General features: G+C 37.3%; 1 protein-coding gene across 1 annotated transcript; it reads left to right on the top strand.

Annotated features, from left to right (window-relative positions):
• The first annotated feature begins 1,703 nt into the window (after positions 1-1,703).
• Positions 1,704-10,480, top strand: lmx1a (LIM homeobox transcription factor 1, alpha). Its single transcript, XM_077221233.1, has 7 exons — positions 1,704-1,911; positions 7,031-7,248; positions 7,995-8,179; positions 8,474-8,551; positions 8,868-8,952; positions 9,911-10,069; positions 10,172-10,480. The coding sequence occupies exons 1-7, from the start codon at positions 1,733-1,735 to the stop codon at positions 10,306-10,308; spliced, it is 1,041 nt and encodes a 346-aa protein (XP_077077348.1). The 5' UTR covers positions 1,704-1,732; the 3' UTR covers positions 10,309-10,480.
• Positions 10,481-12,737: the final 2,257 nt, after the last annotated feature.

Genomic DNA, 12,737 nt, shown 5'->3' with positions numbered 1-12,737 from the left:
AACTTTCACTTTATAACACGTGATTGTTGTGGCTTCCTCATTTTAAGTGCGCAAATGCTGTGTTTGCTAATCCAGTTTGAACTGTTAAATGGGAAAGTAGCATTAAAGATTTCTTACCCAAACTTACCCAAAAAAAATCTTTTGAATGAATTTCTAAAACGTACATTTAAATAAAAATAAATCTCCTTATTTATTAGCTCATTTTAAATCATGTAATCTGTAGCCTACTGTGTTTATTATGTTTAAAATAATAAAACATGTTAATTTATAATATAAATTAGTCATTAATCAGTCATATAAATCACTAATCATCAGTCTTAATGTCAGTCATTTATTTTAAAATTCAACTAAACAATTTTATAGCCTATATGACCCTGTTCTGGTCATGACTGAATAAAATAAACTCCAAACAAATGTTTGAAATTTACTTATATGTTTCAGATCACCCCAATGGTAATATGTAAAAAGATGATATTAATTATATGCACTTTACAGTATAGCGAGGCTATGTTATACAGAACAAATTGTAGAAAAGGAGTGCACTGATTGTATCTGTGTCAAATGGCTTGCATTTATATGCTTTAGATTAGAACACATATTTCTATGACCCCAAGCTGAATTGATGTAACATTTTTCAGGGTATACTTGAACCATCACGTTCCTATACATATAAGAATATATAATATTTATGTTGATAAAGTTATTATATAATTTCAATAAGTAATACTTCCATATTAAGTAGCCTAGCATGTTTTTTTTTTTAAGTAGGCCTAATTGAAATGGCCTTTGTCCTTTGTTAGCCTATCTAAGACCCAAACAGAGCATAATGGTTCAAAATTCACGCTTGCTTTATTTCATGCTTGAGGGAGATTCATTTACCCACCTATTTAAATTAAATTGCAAACTCCCTTTATAAATTCAAGTTCTTATAATGTTGCCGTTTTCATCATAAGTTGTAAAGTTATGGCTGTACACTTACTGCGCACTCTCCACCTTTTGATGGGAGGAGAGAGAGAGAGAGAGAGAGAGAGAGAGAGAGAGAAGGTAAACTGGCTCAGGTTTATTTTCATATCGAGCTTTTGTGCGCGTTTACAACTATCTAACTGAGCATCTGTCGAAAGTTACACAGGGCTGCAAACGGATATTTTCTCCTCAATGGTAAGTGCATGTATTATGTCTAATAGGTCATTGCATCTTTTAAAGTTTTTGTGAAGTTTTGTCATATAGCCTAGAAGCCGTTCCTGTTGTTGAACAAACATGATGAAGCCTATGCTATACAGTAATGCTATAGAGGCATAAGTAGGCAATTTTGATTTCGCTCAGTTAAAATATTTTTTTTTATGTTTGAATAAATAATCTTAATACATATAGAAAATTATTATTTTTAACGAGACACCATCAAATCACATCTGTTCACTGTATTTCTGCTGTTATTGTTTTTGTATAGCCTAAAGCTCGTGAGTGAATTCACTTTACTTTTCGCACATTTCTTTTTTATTTTTCAGTGATTCTTTGTCCACACATTAAACTTTTATTTTACTTCTGCATTTTCTTGGGATAACTCCTATTGTAAAAGGATGGCGTTTGTCATATCAGCTTCAAATCCGTATCACAGTTATGTAGCCTAAATTATCCATGCTAGGAAGTTACTACAGAGTAAAGACCATTTACATTTTTTAATGAACTTAGTTAAGTTACCTAGATGGGTTAAAGGTTGGTCTCTCTTTCAGACATGTGGAGAAAGCGCGTGTGTGAGGGGTGTAATGAGCTCATCCGGGACAGGTACCTGCTCCGCGTGCAGGACGGACTGTGGCACGAGCGCTGCCTGCACTGCGCATCATGTCGCGAGCCTCTGAAAGACACATGCTTCCTCCGCAATAAAACACTCTACTGCAAGCGAGACTACCAGAAGTAAGACTCTACTTACTGCTATTTGTGTAAACAATTATTTCGTTTTATGATACTATTTGACGTAGCCTACTATTTAAAGTTCAGTAAAAGGGTGAAGTGAGTCCACGGTAGTCAGAAGTTTCTTCCAGTCAGACGAAGCACGCTCGTAGATATTAGGCTATGATCTTAATTTTTCGCATACATTTCTTTAGTGTTGATCTAAATTTTTTATAAACACCTTTTATTTATTTGCTCATTTAAAATATTTGCTACTGTCTTCGCCATTTGTTTTTCTTAAATCAAATGTTTTAGAAAACGAAAACAATTTGATTCCACTGGATTATCCAGAAATATCCCAAATATATGTCTTTCCCTGTAGACATAAAATTACAAATTCGTCATAGAAAATGGCCATAGTTTTCTAGGAATACGTGTGAAAATACAATGGATTATTCCCTTTGTAAAGATTTAAGGCTTATAATAGGCTCTATTCTATTCCTCAACGAAATTGAGCTATAACAAACCAAATTTAGTTTAAAAAAACATTTATGTCATACTTTATTTACTGCAGAAATTCCTCTCAATATTTTCGAAAGTACATTTTAATGATTAATCCGCACAGAAATACACTTTAAGGATAATGCCAAATTAAGGGTTGAGTATCTGAACATCCTCCTGTAATGATACAGTAAATCATTTAAAATACTTTCCATTCCTGTTTACTTCACAGATGGCAGTGGTGTTTATTCTGTTGATTTTAATGTTTGAATGTTGCATTCTGGTTCATTTCTCGCTGTTAAATTAAATTTGACAAGGTAACTTTGTGCAATAAGATTTTACATTTTAATTAGCAACAAATTTCATTCCTGAAATGTTAAATCTGCATGCTTGCTGATATAATATTATGCAGGCATGTAATAATTTGTTAGCACATAATTGTTTACAGATTTACATGAATATAGTTAAACCGTATGATGAGTGTTGGTGTTTTGTGTGTGTGTCTGAGAGAGACCGTGCGCATTAAGGGACTTGGCACAGAACTCCTGAAAGACAAGGTGACTGCAGGAGGAAGGGTCGTGGTGGGCCATGGAATGCGAGAAGGCTTTCACACACAAACACACGCCACTAGATCAGGAGGACAGCACTACTGACACACTGTCAAGATGTGTTAAATTAGCACGACCCATCGGTGTGGCAACGGCAAGCTGGGGACAGCATATGGCCACATCGACATGGTGCGCAGATCCCCTACTACCCCCAAAACTCACTCTGAGTCTCATTCACACACTCATATGCACATTCTCACCTCCAAATAAAAAAAATTAAAAAACAGTTTGCCAAACGACAGAGCGCAGCGCAACGACCCTGAATATGCACACTATTTGAGTTTTCATAAAGTTTCATTTCAATAGCTGATGTATCTGCTCCAGCTGACAAAACGTTTGAGTTTCCAACAGAAAGGCTCTGACTTCTGCAAATCATAATGCCTTTCACATTAGGAGTCCATCAGCCAAAGTAGTAATTATGGAGAAGTGTGCTCAAGAGAGCTGAGGCTGAGTGGAGGATTGAGCCATATGTTCTGGGTACAGCAGAGCTTTGTGGAAGAGAATATGAGTGCGTTTGTGTGTTCATGTTGGGGATGGGGTGCATGTAGCGGGGATCTCTGTTTGTGAAGTATGTCAAGGCATCTGGATAGGTTGGTGCCCAGTGGTGCCCCTGCTTGATGCCCGTCCGACCGTGAGATATCCGACCTGACCAATTAGCCACATACGCGGTGCTTGGCTGGCATTCCTACCCAGTAGCCCAGTGCTTATAACTATAGACTCAGGGGTGGGGAGCTCGCTGACCCAGCACTTACTGACCAGGTAAAGGAGCTGCTTTACTGTAAATGGGTCAGCAGGCTGTTCTATTATACGTCACTGTTTTATAATGGTGATGCGTTCGATTTTGGATTTAAAGTGATGCCTAGACTGTATAGGAGTTGTGGGGGGGAAAGCAGTAAATACAACAAAAAAGAATTATCTACTCCAGACTTTTGATCAATTGATGTCTTGAACGGAGTGCATAGAGTGTGATTCCCAACCACGAGGATTTTAATGTTAGATTGTTCAACATTTACACTATTGTTCAAAAGTTTGGGGTCATATTGTTTTAATATATTTGAAAGAAGTCTCGTATGCTCACCAAGGCTGCATTTATTTCTTAAAAAATAAAGTAAAAATAGTAATGTTATTACAATTAAAAATAAATGTTTTGTAATTTAATATATTTTAAGATGTAATTTATTCCTTTGTTGGCAAAGCTGAATCTTCAGCATCATTTCTCCAGCCTTCAGTGCCACATCATTATAATATGCTGATTTAATGCTCAAGAAACCTTTCTTATTATTATCACAGTTGAAAACAGTTATGCTGATTAATATTTTTGTTAGGTAGGTTTTTTTTATAGCATTTTTCAATTAATAGAAAGTTATTTGAAATAGAAATTTAGTTTAACAATGTGAAACGCTTTATACTTTTGATCAATTTAACCTTGCTGAATAAAATGTTTTAATTCATTTCAAAAAAGAAACTTTTGAACGGGAATGTACAATAGAACTTAGTTTGACTTTCATTATTATATTATGAATGTCAAAAGATTGATCTTCTTTTATAGTTGATGTCTTAATACATTTCTAATTGTAACATTAAAAAAAAAATGCAAATAACTACTGTCAAGCATCTCATCTGGTTTCACTTATAAATCATTGCAATTCATATACAAATGTGTTTTTCACCTACAGTTTTCATTGGTTTTACATGTAAAGTAAATTATTGTAATAATGGGCGTTTTATCAATGGTAATTTTAAATTACATATATTATGATGAACACATGTCTAGTTTCTTTTGTTCTCCAAAAGAATCAGGCTCTGAAGAGCAGGTTGCAAAAATAGTGGAATCAACATTTTTATAGCAACATAGCTGCTTCCTGATAAAAATAGCGGTAGGTTCTATCTTGTCAATGCAACTTTTTTCACAGATGCTCTTGCTTATAATGGAGTGCCGAGCAAAACTTCTTTCTGTCCCTCCTACTGAACCCTAAATAACTGGCAGCGGTTTCCCCAGCAACCCCAGGGCAACACTAATAGTTCTCAACAATGCAAGGCTTTGGGATGTTTCAATCCATACTTACGAAGGAGGAGGAATTTTTGCTGTCTGTACGTGCATAACACTGCAATGCTCCCATGCCACCTAGCTTAGATACACATATAAACAACATCACTCACTGTTCAATAGCCAAAAGCCTATAATTGGTACAAATTGTAGCAACACAGTTATCTTTAATGCATCAACATACAGTAATCATAGTGCTGTCATTTAAAGAAACAGTGTTTGATGAGTCCAATCCAAATGTCAGTGACTGAAATTAAAACTTGGGGTCCTTGTAAGGCAAGACACCATAGGTAAATAGGGTTAAAACTAATACATATCACCATCCTTAACCCCAGTTGATTAATCACTGTACATTTATGGCAATTGTTTTTCTATTACAAGTTTTCTGAAATGTTATGTTTAAATGCAAATGAAGCATTATCAAATTATTTGCTAATTTGCATTCAGTTCCAGAACGAAAATCTGAGTATTGTTTGAAGCCATTGGTTCAGAATTCTTGTTTCATTTTGTTGACATATTAGTGTTAGGGTTTTTTACGGGATTTTGGGTAAGTCAGAAAATACTGTCAACAGAATATAGATATGTAACTGGAAAGTAAAAAAAAAAAGAAAACATTTTTTTGGAGAAAGGCCTTTAAAGATATGTATTGTCATTGAATTCTACAGATGCAAATATATAATATGTCTACTTTCCACTAGTCTGAAAGAGAACATGTAATGGAAGCCAAATAGCCCAATATCTCAAAATTGAGCAGTGCATGGAAAAACAATGTTTTTTCCTTTAGTGTCTTGCATGCTTTAAGGAGTAACCTGTCAGCCCAAGTCTGAAGCTGTCACACATCTGGGGATGATTCTCTCTAAGCCTCCCTGTCACGCTCGCCCTAAACCTTAAACATACAGCTCCACTCTCCACCCCCCTCCGGGCACGGAAATCTCAGGCCAGTTTGACAAAAAGAAAATGTGGTGTCTGCCAGGGCAGGACAATGGCAGTGAGGCTCTGGGCCAGCTCCCTCTTTTGTCTGGGTTTGGTTAAGTCGAGTTAAGATCATTCCCTGGACCAGCCTCGCCCGCCGGGTGGCGTGATTCTTTCCCTCCGTCTGGAGCCACGGCCTGCCGAGCTCCTTTCTCCCCCCCTCCCCGGGAGTCCTGCCCGGACACAGTCGTGGAGCCGGCCGCCTCTGTCTAACCCACTGAAACCCAGCTCTAGTTGCCAGGCGCTAAGATGCACACTCACCATGCTGGAGGTATGCGTCTGAATGCTTGTTTTTGGGGTGGGGGGGACATGGCAAGTTCTTGTCTCACTCCTTGATTGACGTGGCGACTCAGCAACATTCCTGGAATCTCTGATGGCGCGTGTAAAACTCAACAAGTTAAGGAAACTCAAACCATTTGAGAAACCCAAATACGTTTAAATACAATATTTATGAGTACTGTGAATTATAAATAATTTATCCTTGCATATCATCTTTTTTTTTTTTTTTCATTTGCCTTCCTAATCTTTAATCAATATAACCTTCCCTTCCTCTTACAAGGACACCTCTTCTCTGATGACGTGTTTACTGGCATGAGGGCGGGACAACCTGTCACTCACATGACATCACAGCAATAGCAACAATGCAACGATCCAGTCCATTCCCGATGGACAAAATCAAATCTCGAGTCCAACATTTCTTCTTGTTTGAGAAGCTGTTTCGCTTAGATATACATCACAATAGGGAAGAAAAGACTTGCTGACTTTGACAGTCTAAAGCAAAGCATGCTGGGGAAATTAAATTTGCTGGAACTCATTCAGTTTGAGTTCTGCTTAATATTATCAGTTATTGAGCTCCCGTAACATCTCTTCTATTTTAAGTACTATGAACTTTCAGTATTTGAGTAAAATGAACTTAAGTAAATTTGACTGTTAGGTTTTAAAAGAATAAGAATAAAATAATTATCTATGCTGTTCATCAAGCGATTCTGAGAAATGCATTTTTTTTCCCTTTCAGATTGTTTTTAGTAAGGTGCAAGGGTTGCGCAGAGTTCATCTCTCCGGCCGAGCTGGTGATGCACGCAGGCCCTGCGGTTTTCCACCTGCGATGTTTCTGCTGCTGTGTGTGTGCCTGCAGGCTGCAGAAGGGAGACCGATGTGTGCTTACAGGGGACAGGCTTTTCTGTGCCAGAGACTATCACAACCAACTAGCCAGCCCAACCACCTCCGACTCAGGTATTGTTTTAAAACAACAGCACTGCTCATGCATGCCTTCTTTATACATTCAGTAAGGTCATGGTGCCTCTCTAAATGATCTAATTATATAAATCAGGTATGGTAAATAAAGGAGGCATCCCAAATGTGCAGTGTTTGAGTCGTTTATACTGTTTAAAAAATATTATATATATATATATATATATATAAATGAGAGAGAGAGAGAGAGAGAGAGAGAGAGAGAGCGCTATGCTTAGACTAGATTAAAGAATGAAATTGATTGTACGTATTAAAATAGTACTATTAATAATAAATAAATAGTATATATTAGTATACTAGTAAAATATATATGAATAAATCATATTAATAAAGCACTATGGTAAAATACTATAAATAAATAAATAATATTTTTTTTACATCCACGATTTTGAATTAATAAATGTCGATATACAATGGTTAGCTACATACTGTAAAAACTAATCGTGGTGTTGATATATTTTTTAGACTGCTGCCTCATGGAAAACTAACTTTATCTCGCTCCGAAAGTCCTCTAGTGGTCGAGAGCATTTCCGTTGTGTTGTGGCTTTATTTCGTTGTGTTGTACAATGTACAATTTCCGTTGTGTTATGCACTACTGGGCCCCCGTAGGGTTTTTAAATGTGCTTTATAAATAAAAGAACTAGAACTAGAATATTTCAGTTAATTATTATTACTAATATTATTATTATCTGTTATGGCACTACAAACATCTGTTTCCTTAACTACAGGTAAAAGTGAAGATGTTGAGGAGGAGGAGGATGATGATGAAGACAACATTAGGACCGCAGGGGAGTCTAACACAATAGGAGACGTGGAACACAAGAGGCCTAAAAGGCCTCGTACCATCCTTACAACACAGCAGAGACGTGCTTTCAAAGCTTCTTTTGAGGTCTCATCCAAACCATGTCGAAAGGTCAGCCATTTAAACTGACACCCTACAAATAATGAATTAATATAAAATGCATGAAATATAAAATAATAATATAACAACACATTTCCTATACGTTTACATTTTATTTAAATCGTTATCTTTTACATTTTGTGAAGGAGGTTTTTGTGTAGCCACAGCTGGTCTGGACAGCATTGCTGTATTTATCTCTGTTGATCTGATACTCTAGTGTGGGTCAGTTCATCAGTTAGCCTACATGACCCATAGACCATGAAGGTCACACTATGGCTTTCTCTCTGTCTGTCTCTCCATTGTAAGGTAAGGGAGACGCTGGCAGCAGAGACAGGATTGAGCGTACGAGTCGTTCAGGTCTGGTTCCAGAACCAAAGAGCCAAGGTAATGTGATGCCCACCGACACAGACAAACACAGTCATTGAAAGAATATCAATTTATGCAATTGATAACAGATCTCTTTCTGCAGTATATGAGCTTGCCAATAAGGAAACAAGCTGTGTTGTTGCCTCATAGGAAACTGATGACATATTATTTATAGATCCCCGTAGATTAGACTTGGATTTCCTTTCAGTGTAGTGTTGTGTTTTCTTCGCATTACAAAGAGATTTTCTCTTATTAGTTTTCTCATTTCTATATGTGAACATGGACATGTTTTTATTAGGCTATAAGATTCTCTTCACACGCATTGTCTCTTTAGATGAAAAAACTGGCAAGAAGACAACAGCAGCAGAAGCAAAGCGTGTCCTCTCAGGAGAAAAGGGATAGCCAATCACAACACACTGGTATACAAAGTTCACAACAATTTTACACTTTGCTTCACCCCAGGTTATATTCTCTTTTTAAACCCCACTTTTAAAGTAACGTTTCACACTTGTGATAAGTACAGCTTTAACTCTATATTATGTAAACGATTCCCTCTTCAGTGAACGTGATTTCACCAAGTACAACATCATTGTTGATCCTGAAACAACATTACAATCCACCAATCAGATTTGAGGGACAAGTTTACAGTTTATCTCAATTTTAGGCTTATGTAGCCTAAGTGTAACTGACCAATCCTTTCCCTCGGGTTTTACGGGGAAGTTATGGGTAGGGTTAGGTTTAGGGATAGAGATAGAGTTAGGACTAAATATTTGGAATTTTGTTCCAGCCGGTATATATACGGTAAATATTCCAGGTGAGGAATATATACCGTCTTCAGAATGTAACGGTCAGTTGTTTAGCAACAACCAATCATAAACTGAACAGCTCATGTACCATTAAATATTCATGAGCTTTGAACACTCCGAAATGTCTCAGGCTGTATTCCATTTTCCACAAAAAAATAAAAAAAATAATTAAAGTCAAAGAGTAGCGGAAAACATGTTAATTGGAACAGAGAAAACTACTTTATTCATTACAAGTTTCTTCAGGTCAAACTGGAAGGTAGCTAGAGTAGAAAGAAGCGCAATGCGCAAGCACAAGACGTTTTTTTAAACAGGTCGTGTGCTGTATGTATTTGTCCAATTAATAATAGTAATTGGACAAATACTAACTACTACTAACACCACATATATTTACATTAGAATGTTAATTTTGGGTTACGAAAGTGTGAAACGTGGAAAAAACATAATCCATTATTCTGTTCCAAAAATTAGAATGACCAATTTTATATGTGAAAAGCATTTATGTGGCTTGAATTCCTCCTTTATATCTACACTGCACTAAGATAATCTTTTCTTGCCATTTGTGTGACCACAGCGCCTTCTTGTGGAGGTCTGCCTGCTGAGCTGGAGTGCGCAGGTTCATATTCACTTACCCAGCAGAATATCATTCTAGACTCACAGAGCTTCAAGCTGGACCCCTTCAGACAGGGCCTCACCCCTCCTCAAATGCCTGGAGATCACATGCATCCCTATGGTATAAAACACACTAGGCTCACACTCAAAAATACAGGACTGGAGATAGGCATACTATTTTCTCCTTGCCCATCCCATTAATTTATCATCTCTCTCTTTATAGGTTGTGACACAATCTATGATGATACAGACAGTGACCCTCTGTGCCATTTTGGAGACTGTATGTCGTCGAGTGAACCCTCACTTTTAACACCGATTGACCGATTGTATTCAATGCAAGATTCTTATTTTGCCTCTTGAGTGTCATTCAGACAGCTCAGGAAAGATTTATGGGGAGAGAGTGCAAGTGTATGTATGCTTTTGTGTGTATTCTGCTTATGCATGTTTTAGGGTGGTGACTGGCGACAATGGAAATGTACTGTGATGAAAAGGTTTTTGTGTAATTTGTATTTATTATTTTATGTGTGTAATCTGGACTGAATTACAATTAAATGCTGCAGAGGAAAAATGTTTCTTAAACTGTCAATGATTGTTTCTTAATTTATTTGACTTTGACTTAAGTTAACTTAAGTTCTAACAATATAAATTACCATTTGCAGAGTTTATACTCTAATATGCAGATGCATTAGTGATATGATCATTTATAACAAATTCAAATGTATCCACAAACAATCACTATACTGCGTGCAGTGAGAACTGGCATTCTCCAAACTCAAGGTCATAGGCAGTCTAGGCTTTCAACACCTCCTATCATTATGCATATCTTTATGGCACTTTTTTCAGAGCCAGATGGTGGTCCACCACAGGGCTTATCATTGCCCAGATCTTTAGACTCCCACTTCAGCATCAGAAATGGGGCCTACCCATAAATATACTCCACATCCGGCCATCATGAATGCCTATACTGTGATTTTCTTTTGCAGATTTTCAGCCAAGCTGCATTCTTGCATTTTCAGGGGCTTGTATGTGACCACCCAAAAGCCAGGCCATTGGGGCTGCTACTCTGGAATGTGTCAGTGTTATAGCTTGGTGTATTGTACTGTAGAGGTTGAGGATAATATCAGGTGAAAATGTAAGGCATGCTGCAAAGATAGGAAGCCCTTCATACTGTGCCTCTTTGCCCCGGCAATGAACCTTCTTTCTGTCTGTACCAGGTTCACATTTCTTACTCCGATATCAGACCTCCAGATGTAAGTGCCACAAGTCACTGGGCAGGAACAATTTAACTGTCTGTTCCTGTCATGTGGAGCTGTCAGGAGATGTTGCAGAGCAGACGTGAGATCAACAGTGTGTTTGCACGAGAAAACGTTCGTTTTAGGATTAATAAGAATAAATAGCCTAATATAAAAATAAATAAATAAAAATGTGACACTGCGGAATTATGAATGAGTAGGACTTGTTGTTACTGAGAATGTTTCCATTTATTTTGGCCTGATGTTGCCCACATTCGTGGAAACCTATAAACCACAGTGTAGTCCGATTTCCGAGCAACTCTGATTTGCAGGTAAAAAACACACCGCACGACCATGTGTAGTCAGATGCTCGAAAGAATGGCAGAGATGCCACATTTGTGAAAGAATCACTCGATCTAATCGGTCAAACAAGTTTTTGAAAAGGCTGAAATTGTTAGCGATTCTTTTTCTTCACTTGCACACTTCACTCACACACTGAATTTTTTGCATAAAAATAAATAAAGGCACAGAAGTGTGAGAATTTTTTTCGTCAAAACACAGAAGGGTCACTATGATTTTGCCAAGTACCACATGTTCCTGTATCAGTAGCAGCCTTGGCTATGTTTCGCCCATTTCACTTTAAATGGACCTCACAACAGAGGGGGTCTTTGCTTGCACTCAAAAAAGTGCCCTGCCCCCATCTTCACGGAAATGAAGAGGGGTTATGGGCAAAAATGCGACCAAAATTAATAAAAATGTCCCCAAAATTAAAGATATATGGGTTAAAAATGTCCTTACCAGCTCTGGTTTTTAATATTAACAGTTTTTTCCCGAATATCAGCAGGATTGCAATAAATCAATAAATTTCAATAAACAAGAAACTAATGTTAGGTTACTTTCATTTTTTATTTATTTATTTTTTTTTCTAAACAAATCCTCAGAGCCATTGCTCATCTCCGAGTACTACAGTGATGTTAACTAAATAAATTTCGTTACACATTTTTAACGAATCATTTGACTAAATGATGGGGGGCCTCCAACGGACCTCTGAATTGCAAATGCATTGTTGATCCTGGAACAAAATTCCTGTCTGAAAACATATTCCTTGCCCTATCCCCACCCCTAAACCTAACCCTACCCATAATTTATCCCTAAAATCAGAGAGAGATGATAGATGAATAAGAATGGAGCCCCTGACATTATAACTTTAATCCCCTCAAATCTGAGTAGAATGTTGTTCCAGGATCAAGCAGAACATGTTCTACTTGGTAAAATCACGTTTAGGAATATCTCGGGGAAACCATTAGGCCTACTGGTTAGCGAATTACTCTTCCGGGTTTTCACGTTATCCCTGCAGCATGTGAACGAAAAAAGAGGCCTAGACCTGCCTATAATGGGGACGATAACACTTCAATGGGGGGCCTGTGTCCCAGTAGGCCTACTACTTATGAAAGGCTATAACATCAAGGGATGGGAATGACTATGACTATGTGTAAATCAATCAGAATGGAAAATGAAATAATCTGATACACATCATTCACTTAGGCTTAGGCCCAC

The sequence above is a fragment of the Siphateles boraxobius genome, unplaced genomic scaffold (genome assembly GCF_051911475.1).
Source record: "Siphateles boraxobius isolate OS27281-9 unplaced genomic scaffold, OSU_SipBor_1 8, whole genome shotgun sequence".
Taxonomy (NCBI): domain Eukaryota; kingdom Metazoa; phylum Chordata; class Actinopteri; order Cypriniformes; family Leuciscidae; genus Siphateles; species Siphateles boraxobius.
The sequence above is the reverse complement of the archived record's forward strand: the minus strand, read 5'-3'. Positions and strand labels throughout refer to the sequence as shown.

Excerpts from the sequence above, each read along its gene's own strand:
- lmx1a (XM_077221233.1), top strand. The coding sequence starts at position 1,733 with ATGTGGAGAAAGCGCGTGTGTGAGGGGTGTAATGAGCTCATCCGGGAC. Across the intron at positions 1,912-7,030 it reads TGCAAGCGAGACTACCAGAA|ATTGTTTTTAGTAAGGTGCA; the intron begins GTAAGACTCTAC and ends TTTCCCTTTCAG. Across the intron at positions 8,953-9,910 it reads TAGCCAATCACAACACACTG|CGCCTTCTTGTGGAGGTCTG; the intron begins GTATACAAAGTT and ends GTGTGACCACAG.